This window comes from Canis lupus, chromosome 27 (assembly GCF_011100685.1).
Source record: "Canis lupus familiaris isolate Mischka breed German Shepherd chromosome 27, alternate assembly UU_Cfam_GSD_1.0, whole genome shotgun sequence".
NCBI classification, from domain to species: domain Eukaryota; kingdom Metazoa; phylum Chordata; class Mammalia; order Carnivora; family Canidae; genus Canis; species Canis lupus.
This window is the reverse complement of record NC_049248.1, coordinates 3748508-3774705: the sequence shown is the minus strand read 5'-3', so window position 1 is coordinate 3774705 and position 26198 is coordinate 3748508. Positions and strand designations below refer to the sequence as shown.

Genomic DNA, 26198 nt, shown 5'->3' with positions numbered 1-26198 from the left:
GCACTGCTCCCATCTGCCACCAGGCGGCAGCAGAAAGCGCCACACCTGCCCGACAGGTCCCCCAGGGTCACACAGGAGAGCAATCTGGCTGAAGCAGTTTCTCCCTATCCCTGTCTCGCCCGCCCCCTTCTCCACCCACCAGCTAGTGTAACCAAAGTGAGCACAAGAGTGCAGAACAGTCTGAGTGAGGCAGAATCCAGGGGTCTGGACGTCTGCTTGTGCCCAGTGTGCCATCGTACTTGTTCTCACAAGCCCTGACCGAGCTGGGTGAAGGACGCTGGGTGCTCTAAGACTGGAACTCACCCTCGCTGGGCTATAGATGTTTGCTTTGGCCACTGGGCAGTGGCTCTGCGTGACATCTATCTATGCATCACTGCAGGTGGTTATCTACAGATACACAGGCGTATACAGGTGGCTTCCCTTCTTCCAGCTCCCAGGTCCTGCCCCTGCAACTGTCCTGAAGTGGCCTATCCCACCCCTACTCCTTCTCCTCCCTTGCCTTTGGGAGGGCCTGGCATCAATTGGTAGGGACACGAAAAGAGGAGCATCCCACACGCAACCCCTCTCTCTCCATGGGAGACCAACAGGCTTTCACACACTCTGAGCCATCTCTAGAGGGAGTGGAGATGGAAAGTGGCAAGAACAAAAGGACCCAGAGAGGAAATCTGGTCAGATGAATATGGGCTGGCAGAGAAGATGCCAATCTAGGGAAAGCTGCTCACCCCTCTATAGAGGGGATACTCTCCCTCCCACCCCAAGACAGTGGAACTAAACAGAAACAGGGTGAGGCAGAGAAGACTAGCACACGGTAGCAGGTAATCTGTACTTGCTTGTTAACCAAGGCAGGAGGGCATAATGGAAAGAACCATGGCCTGAGAACAAGGAGGCCAGGTTTTAGGCATAGCTATGTGAACTTGAAAAAGTCACTCTCTCTTTAGTCCTCAGTCTCCTCACCCACAAAGTCCAGAGGTTGGACCAAAGTGGGGTGGCCAATGGAGCTGCCTAGAGCACTATATTTGGAAGGCCTGTGAGGTCGGAGAGACTCTGTCATCGATTAGTGATGTCTGCCTGGGCATAGTACAGGCACCCTAAGCTGTTCAAAGCTGTTCAAAGAACAGCCTAGGGATCACCTCTGAGTCCCTTCCATCCAGTGCTCCGTGAGTGGAGGACAACATTGCAAGAGGCGTGTGGGACTAGGGACACCTCAAGAAGCCTCCAGGAAAACTCAAGACAATGATGGCTCATGAAGGCTTTTTGTTTCTCTAGTTCCTTCCCCACGGACTCCAGAACACTAAGCCTCATGAAGGAACCCCTCTAAGGGAATGTCAGAATCCAATATGGTGCGTTCAGTTGTCACTTCCAACATGTTGTGTTCCATCGGGATCTCCGAGTCAATGTGTGATATGTACTCCCGTCAGGGCTACCCTCCCAACACATAAGTATAGGAAGCTGGAATGTCCCTGCAGTGGGAGCTCCCACACAGTGTAATGTGTTAGATCAGATGGTGGACTCAAAAAAGACCACCCTTCTTTATAAATAAGAAGGTGTGTTCCAACAGGATGGCGTATTGCAGCAGGACCACATCTCGCCCACCAGAAGAGCTGCCCTGCTGAGGAGAGAGCAGCCTGGCCTCTGGCTGAGGACACACACAGACATTGCAGAGGTTCATAGCTGGACTGGGTAAGGGGCAGAGGTAAAGGCTGTCACTGCAGTGGCCCTGACAGAGGAGGTTCTTGGCTCAATAGCCACCTGGCTGCTGGCCACATCCTACAAGTGGGTCTCCTTCTCCCCAACTATTAGTCCCTCCTTTGTTGGGGAAGGCCCGCAGTCCTGGCTGGTACCACCATCCAGATACAGGTGTTGCTTGGGCTGTGGCAGGCTGGGGTCAGGGGTGGTAAGCTGTCGTAGGCGCTGTGGAGAAAAGAGAGAATGAATGGATGCTACTGATGAGAAAGGCACAGATGTTTCGTCTCGTTTATATCCCCAGGGCCCAGCACAGAGCCAGGCACATGGGGGCAGTCAATAGAATCTGGGTGAATACATGAACAAAAAGTTTGAGAAGAGAGGAGAGACAATAACATGGTGACCAAGAGCATGGACTGGCTGAGTTCCAGGCCTGGCTCTCTTACTAACTACTTGTGCAATTTTACGCAACCCATTTAACCCCTCTGTGCCTTATCTATAATGAAGATAACCATAGTACACAGCTCATAGAATAGTGCCTGGCACAGGGTAAGTTGGTCAAAAAGTACCCATTTTTTGTTCCTCTCGCTATTGCTTTTATAATGTGATCAATAAGTCCCTATTACTTCTTATGAGTATTAGTACTACTATTTTTACTGGTATTGGTGTCATCTCTTCCCTCTCCTTATTGCCTTGAAAGCAGATGTGATGACTGGAAACAAGGCAACCATATTGTGACCATGAGGTGGTGAGCATCATGATGAAGACCTGCTCAGGATGGAAGTGCAGAAATACAGGAGGACTTTGGTCCCTAATGACCTCTTTAGGTGGTTGAACCAATGCCAACAGCACCCATCTCTGGTCTTCTTGATGTAAAAAGAAAGTAAGCCTATTTGCTTACTGTAGGTTGGGTTTTCCGTTACTTGCAAGCCGGATAGATTTCTTTTTTTTTTAAAGATTTATTTATTTATTTATGATAGACATAGAGAGAAAGAGAGGCAGAGATACAGGAGGAGGGAGAAGCAGGCTCCATGCACCGGGAGCCTGAAGCAGGACTCGATTCCGGGACTCCAGGATCGCGCCCTGGGCCAAAGGCAGGCGCCAAACCGCTGAGCCACCCAGGGATCCCCCACCAGATAGATTTCTACACGTGTAAGGTCTTTGTGGGACATGCTCTATTCCCTGCCAGGTAGGCATGCCTTAAACTCTAAACAGGGAGCCTTTTGCATGTGGTTCCCAGGCAGAATTAAGATAAGAAAGAAGCCAGGAGCTTGGGTATGAAATGAACTGTGAGGGCTGGTTATTAGTTTCCTGGCAGCAAGGACTTTGTGCTCTTTAAATCTCTGGGCATCTTTAAGTTCTTGTTGTGACTCTATTTCCTTCTTAAGCCTTTGACAGTTTACCTTTGGTAACCTGCCCACATGATCTGCTGGAGATAGGATTCTGAAGGTCTAGGACTCAAGGACTTTTGAATGTTTCTGCAAATGAAGCCATTGGACTGGTCTTCAAAGACAATTCTCTTTAAGATTCCATCAGACTGAAGGGTGCCCCACACTCAGAGCTGGGCCCCAGCCATGGTGTCCTGCCTACAACCTCTCTCAGCAAACCCCTCCTGCAGTGTATCACTTCCCCCAGCCCCTACCTTCTTGAAGGAACCCCGGGTCTTCAGAAGAGTGATGATGACAAAGAGTGGGACGCAGATCATGGAGGAGAGAGCCAAGAACCAGCCGATGGAGTAGCCCCAGGGAGGGTACACGTAGATGTTGTTGTATTTGAGAGGTGTGTACTGGCTCAAGGAGAAGAGGAAGGTGGCCTGGAAGGAGAGGGAGGGATGGATGCAGATAAGACAGAGAGCCTTTGAAGTCCTCTCCTCACCTGCTTCAATATCCAGGGACAGAGGACGAATTCACGCACTGTGGTGTATCGCTGAGGTAAAATAGTAAAAGGCATCATGAGCTGTGGGCCAAGGTGCTAAGGACTGAGACAGGAGGAGCTCTGAGGAAGGGGGTAGGGGTGGAGGAGCCCTAAGCAGGAAGAGAGAAGGAGACCACCAACTGGGAAGTTGGGCAGTGGATGGAAACGCTGTGAGAAAGGAATGAAACAGGAACTGGAATGAGAGTAATGATGGTAAAGCCGCTGAGACAACCCCAGAAAGGAAGGGCAGGAGAACCAACCCAGAAGGGGAAAGGGACTGGCCTCCCCAGGTCACTGGACAGGCAGGTAACCCAGGCATGCTGTTCCTTGTCCCCAAGTCTTCTGGAGGCAGGAGGGTAGCTGGGTGGGCACATACCAGGCAGAGTCCAGGGGTCAGAAAGAGCCAGGAAATCTTCACCAAGGGCCATGGCCGGTAGCCAATCATGTCTTCAATGTTGTCATAGAAACGATCAGCCCCTGCTCAGGCACAGAGGGAGAAAAGTGTGAGAACAAGAGGAAGGAGACAGTTTGTTCCTATCTGGGGAGGACTCGCCTGGCTTTGCCCTCTTCCCGCCACCCTGTGAGGGGAAACTGGATCAGGGCACAAGAATGAGATGGGTCTCTGGCACCCCAGCCACAAGGCGGGGAACAAAGAGGGAGAAGGGGCTGCCACCCTAAAGCTGGGTGCCCTCGAGGGCGCAATCCTCTGTCCCCTTGTCTAGGAGCAAAGACCCTAAACTCCTAACCACAGAGGGGGATGTGAGCCTAAAATGGCATAATGGTGATGCAAATGCTCATTTATCCATGCTGCAGAGATGAATCCAGTTTCAATTCAAAACACCAAAACAGCAAAGGTCCCACTGTGCAAGCACAACATGCTAAACTCACAGAGGGCCAGAAGCCAACAGAAAAGGAACGACAGTCTAGATTCTGGAGGCTGGAGGAACCACTCTGCTTTCTCAAGAAAGATGGCAAGAGGCTGGATTTGTGTTTGTGAAAGCACTGACTTTTTTTTTTTTTTTAACTAATTTATTTATTTTTTTTAATGATTTATTTATTTATTTATGATAGAGATAGACACAGAGAGAGAGAGGGAGGCAGAGACACAGGAGGAGGGAGAAGCAGGCTCCATGCTGGGAGCCTGATGTGGGAATCGATCCAGGGACTCCAGGATCACGCCCTGGGCCAAAGGCAAGCGCTAAACCGCTGAGCCACCCAGGGATCCCTTTTTTTTTTTTTTTTTTTTTTTTGACTGTCCTTTCCTTTCCATGTTTGCTCCAGATCCAGGCCCAGCCCATCCTCTAAAAAGAGAGCCACTGATTGGGAAAGACCTTTGGATGGCCTATCTTCCTTCCTCAGCCAAAAAAAAATCACTTCCCACTGATTACTAGTGTGCATGAAATGCCCCCATTAGGGAGTCATTCCTTTGGCTTCCAAATTTCTCCCCCAGTTAACAACCAGATATTGCTGGGAAGGTGTAAAATATTAAGGTTCCTCAGCTCTTTAGGCCTCACTGTGTTGGAATTTATCAGATCCTCTGAGAACAAGTTCTGAGAAGCAATAGAGGAAAATCAGAAAGACATCAGATGCTTGAAGTGAGAAGATAAGAAACAGGTCCAAGAAGAGGAAGGCCACCAGATAGGAAGGCTTAGGTAGCAAAATAAAAACCTTCCTACTCCTGGCTTTCCTACTCATGCCCACTACATGGCACCCACCCACCCTCTCTGCCCCGCGCCTTGTTACATTAGCAGTGCATCCCCCTAACCTGGCGCAGTGGAGCCAGATGGTCCTGGAGTATGATGATGCCTCCTCCACTTACCAGCTGTGGGAGCTTAGGCAAGAGACCTACCTCTCTGAGCCTCACCTCCCCTGCCAAGGGCTGTTGTGTGGCTTGCGAGACAATGTATGCCACAATCAGCACATTGCTTGGCATTCAGCCGTGCATCGACTGAATGCACAAAAGTTTCTCTGCTACTGTCATCAGGCATAGTAATGGCATGGATGTGGGATGCCTGGGTGGCTCAGTGGTTGAGCGTCTGCCTTTGGCTCAGGTCATGATCCCAAGGTCCCGGGATCGAGTCCCACATCGGGCTCCCTGCATGGAGCCTGCTTCACCCTCTGCCTGTGTCTCTGCCTCTCTCTCGCTCTGTGTCTCTCATCAATAAATAAATAAAATCTTTAAAAAACAATAATGGCATGGATGTTATAGCATTCAGCACCACTGGCTAGTTACCTCCCACATGGAGGAGGGGTAGGGCCAGTGGTGGAAGTCAATGGAAGGCAGAATTCACTTCAGTATAAGAAAAAAAAATGTGTAACAGCCACAACAAGAAAAGCTACCTTGCAAACACGGGAATGAGTTTTCTGTTCGTGGAAGTATTCAAGCAAAGTCTGGGTGCTAACCTGGAAAGGGAACGTGGGGATGTGTGGAGGCTCAGACTAAGTGGCTCTAAAAAGTCTCTTCTGGCTAGGACTCCTACTGGCAAGGGCCTCCAGCAGCTTCTGTATCAAGAAAAGTGTTCCCTGCTGTTTCTGATTCCTCTCACAACTGCGGGAAATGGGTTTGTCTTTGCCCCAGCTCTATCTGCCATAATGAGAAATGGGGTGCCCGTGGTGGATGGACTTGCCAGTGAGAAGAACCAGGGCAGCAATCCAAGACTCGTAGAAAGCAGAGGGCCAGCGCACCCATCTCTCATCCTGGGCAGATCGTGCCCTTCCGGGGATCACGCCCTGGGCCAAAGGCAAGCGCTAAACCGCTGAGCCACCCAGGGATCCTTTTTTTTTTTTGACTGTCCTTTCCTTTCCATGTTTGCTCCAGATCCAGGCCCAGCCCATCCTCTAAAAAGAGAGCCACTGATTGGGAAAGACCTTTGGATGGCCTATCTTCCTTCCTCAGTGTCCACCCCAGAGGCTCCCGCTCCCGCTCCCCCTGCACTTACCGTACACCCAGCTGATGCAGATCACTTCGAACATCGCCAGGAAGAGCAGGCATATGCCACTGGAGGCATAATAATCAAACAGCTGGAAGATATACATCCCGCCCTGCGGCAAAGTGAGGGAGCTAGGGCCTTGGCCAGGGCAGGCGGGGACCCGCTCCAGCATCCGGGCACCCATCCTGCCCAGTCCCTGGGAAGCCATTCCTTGCAACTCAAAGGAGTTTGCCTTGACTGCCCCTGCCCCCAGAGCCCTGATCTAACATCATGACAACAAGCCGTGACAGCTGCAAAGACCTTGGGAACGTGGGACACACACGGTTTCATCCCCAGCATCATGTCTCGTAGGAGTTGCCACCACCTCACTCTGCACGCACTCCTCTCCCTGCTCCAGGCCTGAAGAGGAGTCAGGGCTGGGCACTTAGCGTGTTCTTAGGAAAAGGTCCCTCTCCTTCCTCTGGGCTTGGGTGGGTGGTGGAAGGTAAACCTGAAGCTGTGCCAGCATTCTTTTTTTTTTTTTTTTTTTTTATTTATTTATGATAGTCACAGAGAGAGAGACAGAGAGAGAGAGAGAGAGAGAGAGAGAGGCAGAGACACAGGCAGAGGGAGAAGCAGGCTCCATGCACCGGGAGCCTGATGTGGGATTCGATCCCGGGTCTCCAGGATCGCGCCCTGGGCCAAAGGCAGGCACCAAACCGCTACGCCACCCAGGGATCCCCCTGTGCCAGCATTCTTTAATATCAGGAGGGAAATCTGGCTAAGAATGGCATTCCTGATAATGTCCTTAGAGCAGCTGGATCCAACCACGCCTGAAACCAAGATCTCTCTTGACTTTTCAGTTCCCTGCCCTCCCCCCAAAACTCCCTTTTCTGCGTAAGCCAGCTGGCATTTGGTTTCTGTCACCTGACACCAAAAGAGCTAACTTGAACGTGGCGCGCTGTGATGAAGCAGAGCAAGTGTCAACACCCCCTTTCAGCAGATGAAGAAGGTGTGCCCCCTGGCTCCCTCACCCGGAGTCCAGCCTGCAGGCCGCACACTGCTGCTCACCTCCGTGACCAGAAAAAGCCCCGCCAGGTAGCAGAAGACAGCAATGGCAAGGATGAGGAGCTCCCGCCGCCCACTCTTCCGGAGCTGACTGGGGAACATGTCCATGGAGGCTGTCACCAGGCACTCCACACAGACAAACTGCGGGTGGGAGGGGAGCTGGGGTGAGAGGCACCGCCTGCCCTTGGGCCTTCCCCAGCATGGCTTTGCCCTAGCCACCTCTCACCCCACTCACCCCACTCACCCAGGCTGACACACAGGAGCACGGGAGGGACTCAGGGCAGAAATGGGGTGACTGGCCCTGCCTTTGGCTGTGTCTCTACAACAGACGGTCCCAGCCTTGGGTTTGGAGGGGGAGACATGTTTTCTGTCCCCAAGGCTGGGGGGGGCAGGGCTGGGCAGCTTGAACTGATTGGCTGGAAGGAGGCTAGAGGGACTTTCGGGGGGTACCTGTGCTTGGGGAAGGGTCAGTCCTGGGGGGAAAAGGCAGGTGGCCCCCTCAAGGTCAGGGGTCACCCAACCAACTGCAAGGACAAGCCCTGAAAAGAGGAGGGGGACTTGGAATATATGGTCAGGGAAAAGGGAGATGGGGAGAAGGCAAGAAGGTCACTAGGGCAGGGTGGGTGGGGTGACAAACCTGGCTGTCCAGCCCAAGGAAGATGAGCATGATGAAGAAAAGGCAGGACCACAGCTGAGATAAGGGCATCATTGTCACAGCCTTGGGGAACGCGATGAAGGCTAGACCAGGACCTGTTGGGCACACAGCACTGTCAGGGTCCAGAGAGCTCTGCCCTCGGGGAAGAGCCTTCTCCCAAGGCACTGTGTGAGTGTGTGTGAGTGTGAGAGAGAGTGTGTGTGCTCACATGTGAGAGAGAGAGAGTGTGTGTGTGCAGAGGAGAGGCTCAAGAGGGCAAGGGAGTTTCATCCTGGTTCTGGGGCGCTGGCTGTGCACCAGTTCCTCCACTTACCCACCCACACACACAGCTGCAGGCCTGCCCCCCCCACCCTTGTCCCCTCTCCCGCCTCCCTCCCACAAGTAAGAAGGCAAAGCAGTGTCCCCAGATGCTGAGAAGGTTCACATCAGCCAGCTCCTGAAGCCCTGCCTGGGACCCTGTAGGGGAAGTCTGTGTTCTCCTCCTTCCCCTCAGGGTCCGACAGCAAAGCAGTACCTACCGGACTCGGCCACCTCAGAGATGGGCAGCCCCTGCTCTTGGGCCATGAAGCCCAGGATGGAGAAGACCACGAAGCCAGCCGCGAAGCTGGTGGCACTGTTCAGGAAGCAGAGGGCGATGCTGTCCCTGTGAGGTAGGAAGGGGAGGGGAGGGAGGCAGAGGAGCCAGGAGGGGGAGAGAGAGCAAGGAACCCCTCAGGAGGGGGTGTGGGGGAGGAGATATCCACAGACAGTAAGGGGGAGCAGGGAGTGGCCAAGATGCAAGAGGAGAGGGATGGAGGAGAGAATGGGGGAAGGACAAAGATCAGGTATGGGCAGGTGAGAGGGAAACGGGAGGGAGAAAGAAATTCAGTCTGGAACAGAAGCTGTGGTTCCCTGGCTACACTCCAGGAAGCCTCTTCCCTCCACCGCCCCCACCCCCACCCCCACCCTCAACCCTACCTGTAGCAGTTGTTGTGATACTTGTTGTAGCTGCCCAGGGCAGTCAGGCACCCCTGGCAGATGGCGAAGGAGAAGAAGATCTGGGTGCCCGCGTCCATCCATACCTGCGGGAGACCACAAGAGAGTGGCAGGGGAGCGGAGGGTGCCACCCTGTCACCCCTCAGACCCAGCTGGGCCCCTGGGTGTTTAGATTTGGCTCTGGGGGCATTCAGTAGGCGCCACTACTTGGGTTTCCTAGGAGGAGTGGCAGTGCCCTTCAGGGTTGAACTGAGAGCATCTGGCTCACTCCACAAGCACTAAGGGCCTCAGGCAGCCACAAGAGGGGCAAAGGGCCACTTCAAAATATAAAGAAAAACCCAGGACTCCTTAGGGGAGAGGGGGAGGGGCAAAGAATGTGCTCAGACAAGTCCTAGAGGTAGAAATAGAAATGCACAGTAAATCTGTCCTGGAAATGTCCAGCCCCGCAATAGTAAAAAAAATTAAATAAAAAAAGAGGGGTGCCTGGGTGGCTCAGTCAGTGAAACATTTGACTTCAGCTCAGGTCATGATCTCCAGGGTTCTGGGCCCTGTGTCCAGCTGGTATTGAGCCCTGCATCAGGGTCCATGCTCAGCCTCAAGTCTGTTTCTCCTTCTCCCTCTGCCCCTCCCCCCACTCATTTTCTCTCTCTCTCTCTCTCTAATAAATAAGATCTCTTTAAAAATTTAAAAAATAAGTCAACAATATGACACTATTTCAATCTCTCAAATTACCAAAGATGAAAGGTTAAAATGAATTATTATCAAATCTCTCATGGGCCCTGCAGAAAAAAAGGGTGCCCTCTCATACCGGTAGAGAAAATCTACATTTCTCTAAAGCCAGTATTAATGCTCATACTCTTTGAGGGAGTGATTCTAAGTCTGACTACTGTCAGGAAACAATCAGAGATGTGGTCAAAGATTTAAATACAAGGTGTCCACTGCAGCTGTATGTACTATCATAAAAAACTACGTGACCTAAATGTCCAAGAGTAGGAGAAGGTTGATGACGCTTGCCCTGGGTGTGAGTGCTCAGAAGACACAGAGCCTTGTCTGTTGTGCCCACTGCCCTACTCCATCGTTAGAGCACTAGCTGGCACTCAACAGGTCCTCAGCACATTTTGAGTGAATGAGTGACTGAATGGATGACAGATGGAGGATGTATTATGCAAGCGTTTAAAATGACATTAACAAATGAATTTAATAACATGGAAAATATAATTTAAATGTAAAAAGATCCATCTCTATATAATTATCTCAACTATGTTAAAACACAGACACACATACCAACTAGAAAAAGGGTTGGAAGGAAATATACTGAAATGTTCATAGAGATGATAGCTGAGTGGTGGGTTTACAAGAGATCTTTATCTAATTGTTCTATATAAAGAACAATTAGATAGCTATATTAGAGAAAAGCAACCAGAGATTTTCCAAAGTACCGCTCTGGTTTGGGGTGGGAAACAACAGAGATATGGTCCCCAGCACAGCTCCTACTTGGGGGTCCTTGAGGCGAAGCAAATCAGGCTTCAGGTAATAGATGACACCCTGGTAGGCTCCGGGAAGGGTGATGCCTCGGATCAGCAGGATGACCAGCATCAGGTAGGGAAACGTGGCTGTGAAATACACCACCTGGAGGGAAACAGGCCCAGGTCACTCCTGCTGGGACTCAGCTGCCCGGAGGTGCCAGGGAGCCTGTGGCAGTCCTCCTGCCACCCCTCCTCAGGAAGCACGACTAGCACTCAGCTCAGTGTCCAACACTTCCCTAGAGATGCCAAGAGGGTGTAAGCACCTGCAACTCCCCACACCTTCCTTTACACATTCCAGTGGGTCTCAGGCTCCACAGGCAGGTGGAGTGTGAGATACACATCAGCAGGGCAAGGAGGGAGAAAGGACAGGGAGGGGCACAAGCTTCCAGCCATAACATTTCAAAGACTATTTTAAAATCCAGAATGTGATCTCCTGGAATCCCTCATCCTGGCTGTTCTCCCCATGCCCCCTGGTGCGGTGGGTCCTGGGAGGGGGGTGGGGAGCAGACTGGCACAGTGACCTGTGGCCAAACGTAACTGTACTTTTCCAGGCATAAGCTTGGGGGAGCAGCGGTGGCCTGAGCTCTGGTCTATGGAGACACTCTGAGGGATCCAGTCTGCCCCTGACCAAGCTCAGCTCCTTACCCGAGGCTGCCCTTGGAACAGGCTCATCAGAAAGGTCAGTATCCTGTCTGTTCCTGGCTTTAAAAAGCATGAAGCACCAGCCTCAGAGTCCCTGGGTTGGAAATAATTGCTCAAATCTGAACTCTCTCCACACACAATAAGCCACTGTTATCCATTCTTAGCTTGAACCCCTTTGATGATTGGAAACTCACCACCTCAGAGACAGTTCTGTTTGCTGGCTCATACCACATATGACAAAAAGCAAGTCATAAAAGGGTATGGTCCTAATTGGATAATATGCACACATAATAGATACAGATACACACAAACATACATATATGGAAATCTGGAAGGCAACACAGCAACACATTAACGGGGGTTAGTAGATCCAAATGGCTACCATGCTGGCTCGTACAGTGATTAGGGGGACGTTTATATTCCTTATTTTGTTCTGTATGCTACTTCTGTAAACAGGTCTTTTATATTCATACTGAGAGAGAAAGTCTTTCCTCGTACAGAGCTAAACTCTTCCTACCTATCATATCCCCTGTTCTTACCATGCCTCTCCCTTAAACTACTCTTTCTTTCAGTCCTCTAGAGGGACTGTGAGTGTCCCCCTGGATTCTGGGGGCCACAGAGTGCTTATCCGGGGCCAGAACATCTCACCTTGCCTGTGGTCTTGACTCCCTTCCAGATGCAGAAGTAGCAGATAAGCCAGGCCAGCAGAAGGCACAGAGCTAGCTCCCAGCGCAGAGCCCCCAAATCATGGATGCCTGAGGTGATGCCCAAAACACGTCTCCTGAGGATGGAAAAAACAAAAAGCCAGGTGAAAGGCTAAAGGGGCAACTTGCCTTTGACTTCAAGTTTCTTGATTCTTAGAGCTGACCCCACAGATCTCATGTTCCAGGCTTCCCCTCCCCATCCCACTGCACCTCCCCCATGGCCATGCCATGTTCCCACCTGTGGTCTGTATGCCCCTGCTGTTAGAAGACCAAATCACGTAATCTCATAGGTATCTTTGTCTTTCTAAACATCCAGCTTTCTCTGTTGTACAGAGAGATAGAGAAAGAGAGAGAGAGTGAGGGTGGTAAGTAATGTGTGGATGAGTAGATGGAGAGTAGACACATACGCATGATGCACATGTAGATGGGGATCAAACAGAGGGGCTGGTATATTTTAGTATCTAAAGAACATAGGGACTGGTGGAAATGTGAGTGCATGAATGTTGGTGGACATGTAAGGTTTGGGTGACATGAGGGCCTCCATGTGTGAGGGTGTAGGTAGACACATGTGAGTGTTGGTAAATACATGTGGTCTTTAGGTAAGTGTGAAGGTAGAGACAGACCTGTGTAAGAACAAAGGTGAGCACATGTGAACAGGGGCAGATATAAGTGCATAGTCATGTGGGAGGGTGGAGGCATGAGCAGGGTTTGCCAATTTCTGCAGTACAAATACTCTCACTTGGCCAATTCAAGCTAACAACATGACATCACTGAACACGAAGCTGGGCAGTCATGTGTACAATCTGCTCTCCTAAACTGGGGCAGACTATCGTTGTGCACCAGTGGACACGTGTGTGTAGGTGTGAAGCTGTAGGTAGATGTGTGGGGGTGTGTATGGGTGCAAGGATACAAGTCGACATGGATAAATGTGGAAGTCTAGGTGGACACAGGTGGACTCAGGAGTCATTGGGAGTATGTAGGTGGACAAGTATGGGTAGATGTGTTTCCCCAGATCTCTGATGCGTGAAGTGGTAGGTAGGTAAGTGCTGGAGAGCATGAGCAGAAAGGTTTAAACTTGCATTCCAAGCCCAGGCCTTAGACATCCAAATTTCCCACTTGGGGCCCCTGATATGTGGCATCCACGCCCAGCACCTACTCCCAGAATTCCATGACAGGTGAGGTGAAGTTCTCAGAGGAGGTCGCTGTGCGGGCTCCCGAGTGGTTAAGAAAGTCCATGCAATGCTCTGTTGGGAACAAAGGTGGCTGTGTGTTAGCTAGGGACCAGATGGGGAGAGATGCCCTGACACCCTGGTCCCTCCAGCCCTCTGACCCTACAGCCCGGCAGTCCCCATCATTCCCAGTCCCAAAAGCTTCCTTTGGATGCCATTTACCGGGAGTGGCTCATGGGACCAGCCTCCTTTGCCACGTGCCTCATACAGCTCTTGTTGTGAATCTGACTGTTTCTCTGGCCACCCTGCCAACCTACCTCTGACAGACTTCAGGTCCCCTCTGCCCCCATAACTTGCCCACTCTCTCTCCATTCAACACATGAATGGGCTGAGTCCCTGTGCCTGTGCTTCCCCCATACCGCATGCTGTTCACACGGTGAGTTCTTTCTCATCCTTCAGCCCTCAGCCAGCTCTTCCCTCCACTGTAACATACTTTCTGCAATTTCTTTCCCATTGCAATTTGTAATTATTTTATTAATTTGTCTGTTTCTATCACTAGACTGTAAGCTCAGGGAGGGCTGGGGCCGGTTGCTCATGCTCACCCCTGGATGTCTAGCACCTGGCACAGAGTGAGTGACGATCCCTTTGCAGTGGCAGAGAATGTTCACAGTCCTGCGGGGTTTTCCATCCTCTTAGGGGCTAGCATAGGTTCCCACAGGCAGGCCAGCCAGCAGGACTGCACCAAAACCCTCATAGCTCGGCTTTGAGGCAAGTTCTGCCCTGGGTTCTGTCACTGTAGGCCATGGGCAGCCCAGCCCCCTAGGGGGAGGCGCCATCTCAGGGGCCCTAACCACGATACCTGTGTTCCAGGTGTTGGTACAGGTCGTCCAGGGCAGCTCAGAGGTAAAGGAGCTGAACAGGTAGAAGAGAGCCCAGGCGAGGATGATGATGTAGTAGATGTTCAGATAGGACTCAATGACCACAGACGCCAGACCGATGCCTTGGGGAGCAGGGGAGGCAATGGGGGAACAAAAACAAGAATCCAAGAGATTGATGTTAGCCCAACAGTCCAAGAGAGTCACACGGAAGCCCCCAGCCATGGCTAGAAGGATATCGGGTGCTACAGGATGAGAACCACTGCTTTTGTTTATTGGCCTGAGAAGCCATGGACAGCATATTTTCCTAAATAAGAAGAACAGGTCGCAGAATGCTCTGGTTTGCATCCTTCCAGTCTTGCAATATATATTTGAATATATCTCTTCTTCTTCTTTTTTAATGAGATAAACTCCAAAAGTTAACTGTGGTTCTCTAGGGGATAGGATTTCAGTTCACTTTTTAAAGTTTTTTCCCCCTTTTTTCCATCTGCATTTTCTAGTTTTTCTATGACAATCACACGCGACTTGTAAGGTGGAAAGGGGTAGAAAGAGCAAAGGAGTAAGTAGGGAAATTTTGGTAAGAATCAGTCTCAAGAACAAAAGCAAAAGAAACCAGCAAGGAAAAAAGGGGGGGGGGGGGCTGTAGAGAAACCTGGAGCCTGAGGGGGTCTCATGCCATCTCAGCGGGGAGTGAGGGGCGGAGTGTGGGCGGAGGAGACCTGCGCTTGATTCTGACACGCGGGAGGGAGCGGTTCGGAGGCTGGGAGGGAGCCCGGGCAGGGCAGTCACCAGCAGCCCGCCTCCCCACCCCCCTGCAAACCTCCCCTGCGCTCCCCTCCCCCCACCCCTGCTCCTGCAAATGTGGGATCTTTTCCACGGTCATTTCAAAAGTAGCACGTTGCCAGGGCGGCTGCTAGGCCGGGGCGTGAAGGCGGGCGGAGGAGAGCGGGTCTGCGGGTGCGCGTCCGGTGCTCCAGGGCGACTCACGGACCGGCCGCGCCAGGGCGGACTGTGGACAAAAGCACCCCTTGGCCTTGGCCGGGCCCGCCCGGATCGTGCGCCCCGCGGGCCGGGCCGCCGGGGCCAGAGCGCCTCCCACCCCGTGTTTTCCTGCCGGGGTCTCCGCAAAGCCTTGCGCGGTGGGGGCGGGCGCCCAGAGCGACTGTGGCGGGGCGGCCCGGCCTGGGGAGGGGCGTGGAGGCGGGGCTGCTGGTGGCCAGGAGGGACCCCGGGGAGACCGGCCGGAATATTCAGGGCGCGCATACAGACACCCACACACCCAAACAAGGGGCCAGCGTGTGGCCCGCGCTGCCGCCGCCGGAAGGCGCTGTGCTCCCATCCATCGCCCCGTAAACACCCGCGGTGGGGGGGCACCTCTGCCAGGAGGGGTGATCTGGGGGAGGAAGCCCGTGCCTGGGTGTGAACTGAGCAAGGAGTGGGGGTGAGCACAGGGGGTGTTCTCTGTGTGCCCACGCATAGGCTCGCTGGGAGGGCCAACTGCCGGGTAGGTGCAGGTAGGCAGGGGGAAGGCAAGTGGTAAGCAGCCTGGACCCTCCCACCAACATAGGTGCCGGTGCCTTGATGAGCCTCTGTCCCTGAGACCCCAGGCCTTGGCTTCTCTGTCTCTTCAGCTTGGAAAAGAGGAAAGGAGCAGCAATCCCTTCCCCCAACCCCTAGGAGATGCTTAGTTTGCTCACCCTGTCAGTGAAGACCCTCCTGGAGTGTTAGTACAGAGACGCCAGCCCCTGTGTGTGCCATCCAAGAGCTCGCTTGGCCCCAGGGATAGAGCCTAACTGGGCAGGACATCAGGCTCCTGCTAGGGTCTAGAGCAGAGCACTGAGAAACTGTGCTCTGGCTGAGGCCATAGCTCTCCCTGAGGACCTAGACCTCCTAAGTAGACGTGTATGTGGGCCAAGCATCACCCTGCCTCAGTCCCTCACTGCTGCTCCTATAGGGGTCCATGAGGAATCATGGACATAATTCCAAGAGGAATCAGTACCAGACTGGCCTGGTCCCTGCAATCAGACCCTCAATCAGTGGTCAGATTCGCAGCCTGCCCAGGAGCCGGTGTTTCCCACCATGCCCACCTCTGTCCAGCCTATCAGGCTGGACACTAACCCCAAGTAGCCTAGCCCCTGAGGCTTCCTTAGAGACTGACATGAGGGAAACAGTCTTCCCCTCATTTCAAGTATGCAGAGAACCTCACAAAAACAAGGGTTGGTTTTCCCACTGGCCCCCAGGGGACTGGCACAGTCAACTAAAGATAGGGCGGGGATGGGACGCCTGGGTGGCTCAGTGGTTTAGCTCCTGCCTTCAGCCCAGGACATCATCCTGGAGACCTGGGATCGAGTCCCGCATCGGGCTCTCTCCATGGAGCCTGCTTATCCCTCTGCCTGTGTCTCTGCCTCTCTCTCTCTCTGTTTCTCATGAATAAGCAGATAAATAAATCTTAAAAAAAAAAAAAAAGATGGGATTGGGGGGGAAGGACACCCCAAGCTGCTCACATTAGTGCCAGCAAATCCATAGAGAGAAGAGGAACTGCCCCTAACCTAATCCCTAACATAGGAAATAGCATGAATTTTCAGCTCAGGGAGACCTGGGTTCAAATCCTTAGTAAATGATCTCATTTTCTCATCTACCAATAACTAAGAGAATTCTTACTGGAGGATCCAATGAGGAAATTCAGGTAAAGGGCTTCCCTGAGCCCTAACACACAGCAGGGATAGTAGATGTTAGCCATAATCATCATCATCATCACTATGGTTATGTACCCCAGTGGCCCATCTGGGGCATTGCTGTAAACACGGGGATAGCTTTCCAGGAAGCTGGTGAAGATGAAACTCCAGTGTTCCTCACTCGCAAGCATCCCTTCCAAGTCTCTGCATCCAATTTTGCCCAGGTAATCTTGTATTGTCTTTCTTGAGGAGTGCCTTCCTCCCCAGGACCTATTACCTTTGGGTCCCACAAAGCCTGATGACACTTCCTACTTCCCCCACAGCACTGAGCACAGGACCCAGAGTAGATGAATAAGAAGGTGGTAGCCGGGAGAATGAGGAGGAGGGATGAAGGGGTGGGGAACTTGGTGGCCCTGGCAGGGGAGCAAAGGGTAGCACTCACCCTGAAGAAGGGGGCAGATCTTCCTCCAGGCTGTCACGCTGCCCTGGCTGGTGTACTGGCCCAACGCCACCTCCAGGAAGAACACCGGGATGCCGCAGGTGAAGAAGAAGATGAAGTAGGGGATGAAGAAGGCCCCTGTGGAAGGAGAAGATCGGCAGGGGCTGAGCCCTCCATCCTGTCCTCGGCCCATCCAGGAGACCTGCGTCCCACTGCTCGGCCTCCTCAGTCTTCCTCTCCACCCTCCCGGGGCCCCATATTGGCTTCTGATCTGCAAACAGAGGCAGGCAGAAATTTTCTAGTCTGAACCCCACTGGGGATAGGGAAGACCTTTGAAGAAGGAGTGAACGTTTAGGTGGAAATCCTAACAGATGCACTGCCTATTTTCTCGGTGTGCTTAACAAACTTAGTCCAATGATTATTTTTGGAACTGAAACTTGTGTTCTGTATAATTTGATATGCTTATTAAATTATCAAGTTTGCTACATTTTAGAGAAAAACAAACAAAAACACCTTGGAAAATTATTTTTCCTCTAATAGTTTTCAGATGGATTTTTTCCCCCTCTGCCAGGCTCTGATCCGAACTGGGGTCACAGCAGAGAAGTCCATTCCTCCACTCAGGCAGATTCTCGGGCACTGGGGTTTTGGCAGCCATGTGATTAGGCCTGACCTACGGGCCCACACAGGAGGCCAGGCTGAAAAGGCATCCAGCAAAGTAGGCAATTAGAAGACACCCTAAACTGCCAGCGCCTGCTTCAGTCACTAAGACATACATACATACCTCACCCCAGAAGTGTAACCAAGGGGGAATGGATTATTGTTTACTGCACCATAATAACACTTAGCACTTATGTGGTGTGTACCGTGTGCAAGGCATTCTTCTAAATGCTCCACCGACATCAGAATTCTCAAAGAACCACCTCCCATGGGGCAGGTTACCATCATTATCTCCATTTTACAGATGAAAAAACAGAGGCACAAAGCCAGGTGGTTGGATTCTGACTCTGTGCTCTTACCCACCCCATTATAATGCCTTGCAAATAATCCATGTTACTTTGTAGGAAAAAGTAGAAAGTACAAAGGGGGAAAAAAGGAAAGACACTTTGTATAGCCTTCCAATTTTCTTATAAACACACACACACATATATATAGTATTTTTTTGGCAAATATGAGAACCTAATATATGTTACTTGATAACCATTTAAAAGCATGTCACGAACCTATTATATCAATAAATATAGATGTCATCATTTTAATAGCCATATAGTATTCCACTATCCTAATTCATTTCATTGGTACCTCTACTGGCCTTTTTGGTTGTAATCCATTGTCAACATCCTTGTGCACTTGGCTGATTGCCTCCTTAGTATAAATTTCCAGTTGACGAATTGGTACATCAGAGGGTATGCATAATTTCTTTTTGCTTTTTTTGTGATAAAATATATATAACATAAATTTTCCTGTTTAACCGTTTTTAAGTGTATGGTTCAGTGGCATTAAGTATACTTACATCGTTATCCAACCACCACCACCATCAACTTCTAGAAACTTCTCATCCATCGCAATCTGAAACTCTGTAGCCATTAAACACTAACTCCCTATTCCCCACCTCTTCCCAGCCCCTAGTAACCACCATTCTGCTTTTTCTCTATGAATTGTTTTTCTAGACACCCCATGTAGGAGGAATTATACAGTACTTATGTTTCTGGTGCCTAGTTTATTTCACTCAGCATAATATCTCAAGGTTTATCCAAGCCATTTTGAGGCTGAATAATACTCCCTCATGTGTGTATACCACATTTTGTTTACTCATTTGTTCATTGATGGACATTTGGGTTGCTTCCACCTTTGGGGTTTGAACATTTTTTTAAGGTTCTCTGATGTGCATTTCCAAATCGCCCTCCCAGACTCTCATACAGATCTGAACTGCCAGTAGCAATTTGTGAAAGTGAGGGAGAAGGCTTTGTGTGTGAGTCTTCTGGGCCCTCCAGAGCCACAACAGCCAGTAATTCTCCAAGTCCTGAAGTCCTACTTACCCCCAGGTTTGCCGATACGTTCTGAGTACCACCAGAGCATTCCTAAACCCAGTGCCAGTAACACCATTGACTCCAGTTTACGTGGCTTCGGTGGCTACAGGGGTGAGGCTGAGAGGCAGTGTTTGGGAGAAGTGTTTGGGCTCAGGGGCTCTCCCAGAAGATACTTTACTGGAAGTCTACAGCGGCATGTGATCCATGGGCCCCTTCCTGCTGTGTGGAGATCCTTCCCTCTCCTGAAGGAGACAGCTTCAGCTCTACCCTTGGTGTGTAGACTTCTGCCCCGCAGAAGCCAGAGAGAGCTCAGGAGGCCTGGAGCCAGGCCACCCTCAGGCTGAGTCTGCCCTAGAAGGTCAGCGCTAGGCCTGGGCCTCAGCAGGCAGTGGGAGGAGGTTGGTTCTGGAGCGCCTACAGGAGCATCCTCCATCCTCGGCTTTCTTCCGGGGTTTTCAACACACTATCTCTGCAAATGTCTTCCCCCCACAATGAACTTGTGAGAATCCTCACTAGGAGAGACTGACCTGGCCCACAATCCTCTTGGCATCTGCCCAGGCTCTAGGCACAGGCAGCCTGATGAGGCCCCTCAGGGATCTCAGGACTTGAGATGTGTTTATCATTTCCCTCCCTTTGTTCTCAGGTATGCCTTACTATCTCTGCCAAGTACTCGCTCCTGAACCACTGACAATCTGGAAACTCTGGAGGATGATCTAGTTTAGTGATTCCTGCTTTTTTGAAACCAAAGACATTATTGCACCAATAACACCATTTTTTTCATTCCTCTTGAAAGATTTTTCCCTACTGAACTGTTTATTAACTAATAATTAATTATTAATTGATGAATGTATCAGTAAAAACATATTTAACTCCTTTTTAACTACTTTTTTTCTTTTTCTTTTCTTTTCTTTTTTTTTTTTTTTTTTTTAAGAAAGGCAGACTGCCACATGCAGTGCCTCATTTGGTTGTGTCTGAAGTCTTGGAAGCTTGACTACCCTTCATTCTCCTACCAATGGAACTGAAGAGTTCATTTGGACGTTCTAGCAGGGAGCACAGCTACTCCTATACTGTCCTCCCCTATCAAAGAAGGTCATCCTCTTAGCTGATTGCACAGCTTCAGGAGGAACACACATGGAGCAGTGCAGGAGGAAGGGGACACCCACCTAGCTGGCTGGATCAGCCGAATCAAACCTGGCAATCAGTGGGGTGACAGATGTTGCAGCCAGATTGCCTTCACATCCTAACTGACTAAAGATTTATGGTCAGCTTGAGATAAACCCTGTTATCACAGTGAGTTAGTACAATTCCAGCCTAGAGCAAAAAGTTGACATTTGAGTTAGTCAGTGAAGTCATAGATCCATTATTAAATTGTCTGATATAAGGAAACCTGCATCCCTACTTTCCTAGAGCCCCAAAGACCAGTGGCCTCAGATTGGGGCCCATGACCTTGGTTAGCTCCCTCACATAGGGGGAGATGAGGGAGACCCAGTAGAGGGGTGTCAGCATGTCTTCCCCAGGTATTTCGGTTGGGACAGAGCTAATGAGATGAACACAGACCCTGCCCAGTAACTGCCATCTGGCACTGCCTCTTCACAGATGACCCAGGCTCAGCCCAGTGTCACTGCACACTGTCACAGGGGCTTCTCTCCCCATGCCGCCCCATGACCAGCCACAGTGCAGCCACCAGGTGGGACGAGGTGGTATGGGCACTCAAACCCAAAAACCTATCTCCGGGACCCTCATTCTTTCTCCTTTTCAGATGGCAGGGTGAGAGATGTGGGAGCCAGTGAACCAGGCTTCCAGGGCTTGCAGCTACCAATTACTTCTGTGGTCTTGGGCAAGTCGCTAAACACTCCAAGGAGCTTCCGTGTGCTCTATGAAAGGAGGACTCAGCCTGGGTCATCTTCTGCTCCAGCACTAATGCCCTGTCCTGGCATAGGACAAAGAAACAAGTCACTGCCCCTATCACTTCTCCCTGTCGTCCCTAATCTCTGGCCAGCATTCACTCCCATTCCCCATCCTGCCTCCGTAGCCCTGACCTGCCAGGAAATCCCATTTCTATTTCTTTGGGGCTATAGGTTCAAGCAGTTGGGTGTAATAACTCTAAGTTTTGAAATAGAGCAAAATACACAGTAGATGCTCAGTAAATACCTGCCAAAGTAAATATGGGGGCACCTGGGGGGCTCAGTCAATTAAGCATCCGACTCTTGATTTCAGCTCAGGTCATGATCTCAGGGTCGTGGGATTGAGCCCCGAGTCATGTTCCACACTCATCGGGGAGTCTGCTTGAAATTCCCTCCTCCCCCTCAGTTCCTCCCCCTCTGCCCTCTCTAAAATAAATAAAGAAATATTTTTTTAATTAAATATGAATAGTGTTTAGAAGGATTTTCTAAACAATGATTATTTTTAAATAGGAATATTTCTTCTTTTTTACCCTTCTGGAATGTTTCAGATTTCACAATAAATGTGTAAAATTTCCACAAAAAGAATAAAGGTATTTTCGAAAGGCAAAGATGAATCTGTCCAGTCACAAATAAATTCATATAAACAAATACTTCCATTTGTATGAAAATTCCAAATAGGTAAATCCATAGCCACAGAAAGTAGATTAATGGTTGCCAAGGGCTGTCAGGGAGAGGGAATAGAGTGACTACTAATGGCTTTGGGCCTTCCTTCCAGAATGATGAAAATGTTCTAAAATTGGGACACCTGCGTGGCTTAGTGGTTGAGTGTCTGCCTTCGGCCCAAGGCATGATCCTGGAGTCCCGGGATCGAGTCCCACATCGGGCTCCCTGTGTGAAGCCTGCTTCTCCCTTTGCCTGTGTCTCAGCCTCTCTCTGTGTCTCTCATGAATAAATAAATAAAACCTTAAAAAAAAAAAAGAAAATTTTCTAAAATCAAATGTGGTGATGGTTGCACAATTCTATAAATATACTAAAAGCATTTAATTGTACACATAAAAGGATTAATCTGGCCCCTTCCCAACATGCCCCTACTTATTCTATGGGTGCTGAAAAATAATAAAGTTATGTTTATTTAATTTTAAAAAAATCATAGACAACATAATATTTCTCTGCTCAAATTCAACAGTTCCCATCTCACTCAGATCAGAGCCTACAAGATGTGAGCCCTGTTACCTCTCTGATCTCTTCTGCAACTCTTCTCCCCATCTGTCACTGCCCTCTAGGCTGTTCTTCAAACATGCTGGGTGCACTTTCACCCCAGGACCTTTGCACTTGCTTTTCCCTCTGTTTGGAATGCCCATCTATAAAATTCACTCCTTTAGCTCCTTCAAGTCTTTTTCTGAAATGTCACCACCTCCACACAAGCTTTCCTGGTCACCTTATTCCACATTTCAAACCCTCCTCCCCTGCCCAACAATCCAGCATTCCCTACCCCTTTTATCTGCTTGGTTTCTCACCATTCCACTCCTCATCATTCAACATACCATGCATTTTACCTCTTGGTAATCTGTCACCCTGCACTGGAATATAACACACAGAATGTGTTCTGTGTTGCATCTAGAACAATGCCTGGCACATGACAGGCCCACAACAATACTGATTGAATGTATGAATCCTATCGGCACCCGACATTGTACAGAATCACAAAGGACTGTTGTTATTCATTATGATGATCATATCTTACTGGACCCTCAGATTCCTTGGTCCTGCCCATTACCTCAGTTATCCTTCTTGGTGGCCCTGGGAGGCATCATCCCATTTCATGGAGGAGGACTGGGAGGTGGAGCTAGAGCTCAGACCCAGGCCCTCCAACTCCATTGCACGCTCTTTCCATGTTACCACATCAGCAGGAGGTGCCCAGGTAGGCCCTGCCTGGCTGTCAAGGCACAGCTCGCCCCACCACGCCTACCTCAAAATGAACTCACCACCTCCATTTTTGTAGCAGAGATAGGGAAACCTCCAGACATTGCCCAGCCCAATGATCTCCCCGGCCACTGACAGCACAAACTCCATCTTGTTGGTCCATTGGCCCCGATCCTTCACCTGGTCCTCCCCTTCCTGGTCCAACTTCTCTCCCTCCTCAGGGAGCCAGGAGACAACGGGAGGCCCGTCCTCGGGGACTGCCACTTTTCTGTCCATAGCCACGTGATGGACTGGGAGGCCGCAGAGCGAGAGTGGGCAGGATGGTGAGACAGGACCTGCTGGGTGGGAGAAGTGATAAGCTGTATAACCCGATGGCATGCCCTCCACCCCTTCGTCCTCCAGCCTCGTCTTTTATTGTTGTTGGAATATTGCTGTCATATTTCATATTGTTGGAATCTTGGTTGATACTGTTGGGCTGTTGATTTTGTTCCCAAATTCCCAATGACTTTTACACCTCAAGTTAGGCTTTCCTCTCATGACTCAGAGAACAACTAGGGGGCCAGTCTTAGCTTGTCCATTTTGCAGAGGGGGAAATCCAGGCTTTGATGGATGAAGTGATTTGCCCACGACCACACAGGGGTAGATTGGGATGAAAAGGCTGGGGTCTTTCATTCCGAGTCCCTTTTCATATTTATAGCCAGCCAGCATCCCCGCTGGCCTGGCTGCCCAGCTCCACAGGGGCCAGTGAGTGGCGCCAGCGCAGCCTCTGGCTTCCAGGCCAGAAGGGATCAAAGCCTGCCAGGGGTGACAGAAGGTCAAAGGGCAGGTGTGGCCCAGGTGACTGCATGGTCTTCCCCCAGCCAGTTGTGTGCTCTTCCCCAATCCAGGCAATCGATCAACCCAGGGTAAACATGGGAGCCAGCTAGCTCTGGGCATCTGATTGGGAGGGAAGGAGAAGGTGGGGCCTCTGAGCAAGGCCAGATGAGACCCAGATTGGGGCCAGGACCAAGTATAGGCCTTCGAGGGAAACCTGGCTCTTTTTCTCTCACTTGTGTCTCTGTCCTGAGAACGAGCAAGGGGTTCTGGGGGTGGATCCCAGAACTGTAATCACTCGGGTGGTGGTCAACTCCAGGTCAAGGTGGTCCCACCAAGGGAGACCCAGATGAGGCTGTGCATGATAGCAGGTCACTGTCCTTCCTGGCTCCCTACTCTCCTAAAGAGTCCAAAGCGCCCTGGACTGCCAGAAATATGGCGTGGCCTCTCTGGGTTTTACTGTGTCCCTACCATTGTCCACTTGTTGACTTCCAGGAGATAAACGGTAGCACTGCGGCGTTGTACCTGGAGTTCTGGTTTGCCTTCCCCGCCCTCCCCACCCTCCCCCACATAGCCACCCTGAGGCTCCTGGTGAGCTGCCAGGAGGAGGTGTCGTGGCTACAGAGGCTACAGAGGGAAGCACCTACCCACCGCCCCTCACCTCCACCGGGTGCTGGGGGACTCAGGGTGACCAGAAGCTACCAAGTGCTCCACGCTCCCCCAGGCTCTAGAGAAACACAAGGGATTCTTTTTACTAAAAGAAGTGTCTGTGTTTATTTGTTGGTCCTTTTAACCCAGGCAACAGCCCAAGCCCTAGTCAGTTAGAAAGGCGTGGCAGGAGCCATTTGAGGTTATGGAAATTTTTGAAGGTGACTTGGAGGGTATAGGTTATCCCAGGAAGGGGAAAGCCTGTCAGGGTGAGATGGGTGTTGGGATCTATGCAGAGTCTCCATGGCAAGTTCAGCCCAGGAAGAAGGATGAAGAGAGAAATACCTGATGGAAATCAGAGGTGTTCAGCCTCTGATGTCAGGGAGGAAGAGGAAAGGCTTCCAGGTTCAGAGGAGACTGTCAGACCCCAGGGGGAGGTTTTGAGAACCAGAGTATCAGGTTGAAAGAATGGCAGCCTGCCCCCAGGGGAAGAGTTTGTGCTACCTGAACCAACTGGAAATGTTGCTACAGAATTGGGGCTCAAGCACCCTGAGGAATGGCCCTGGAATCGTTATCAGACAAATGAATCGATGAATGAATGAATTAAAAAAAAACATTAATGGAAGAAGCACAGGACAGGAAACCTAAGATCTAGTCCAGATCTAGCCAATAATAATATTAATAAAAATTAACATTTGAGTAATCGTTGTGCCAAAAACCTACACTTCTTCACAGAGGTTATTAAATTTCATCTTCTTTAAAATCCTTGAAGTGGGTATTGCTATTAACTCCATTTTATCAATGAGGAAGTGAAGCTCAGAGAGACTAAGGAACAGAACTTGACACCCTACAGGTGTTCAGTAAAACTATTTTTGAATGATTTAAATGAACTTACCGATATAGTAAGTGATGGAACTGAGTCTCTAACTTGCTGTGTGACTTTAGGCAACTCACGCGTCCTCTTTGGGCTTTAAGTCTCCCTGGAAGAGAGAATGAGCCCTGTTCAACAGGGATGTTGGGAAGGTGGAGGATAAAAATAAGATCCATATAAGACAAGGAGAGATGTGTGCCTTTGCTAGCCAAACCATAGTGTAGCTCAGCTCAAGGTGAGCCCAAGCACAGAGGTCACCAGCAGGGTGGTCAGAGGACAAGCATTACTGTTCTCAGACCAGAAGCAGCTATGTGAGGACCACGCTAGCCTCAACAGTGGAAGGAGGGGAGACCTGCCGGGGCAAAGGAATAAGCCATGGGAAGAGCCGAGGGGAATGCAGGGTGGGGAAGCAAAGCTCAGAGCCCAGTTTGGGCACAGGGTTTGGCTTGTGTCAGGATAGGGAAGACAGAGAAGAGAACACACACTGATGAGCTGGTATGGATGTGACATATTTGGTTGATTTTTGTTTTGTTTTGTTTTTAAGAAAAGGTTACTGGAAAGATCATAATTTGTAGATTAGAATGAAAAACTGGAATGGCAGAAAGAAAGCCAAGAGCATGTAGAAAAGAAAGCTGGCCCCGTGCCATGGTAAGTCAAGGGGAAACAGGCCTTCAGTGCAGCAAGCGGGATTCAAGTTAGACTCAGAGAAGAAATGTCCAGGAGGATGTCAGACATGAAAACAAGCTGTACAGAATTCTCCCGTGGGGCTGACTTTTAA

General features: G+C 50.4%; 1 protein-coding gene across 1 annotated transcript; it reads right to left on the bottom strand.

Annotated features, from left to right (window-relative positions):
* Positions 1-817: 817 nt before the first annotated feature.
* SLC6A12 (solute carrier family 6 member 12) lies at positions 818-25503 on the bottom strand. The gene is given in 15 exon segments (NM_001003322.3): positions 818-1911; positions 3326-3496; positions 3974-4074; positions 6537-6639; positions 7578-7715; positions 8212-8324; positions 8748-8872; positions 9187-9290; positions 10699-10833; positions 12021-12153; positions 13233-13320; positions 14105-14245; positions 17238-17372; positions 23151-23423; positions 25445-25503. Coding segments are annotated over 14 exon segments (1845 nt in total). The 5' UTR covers positions 23365-23423; positions 25445-25503; the 3' UTR covers positions 818-1767.
* Between the last annotated feature and the right edge of the window lie 695 nt (positions 25504-26198).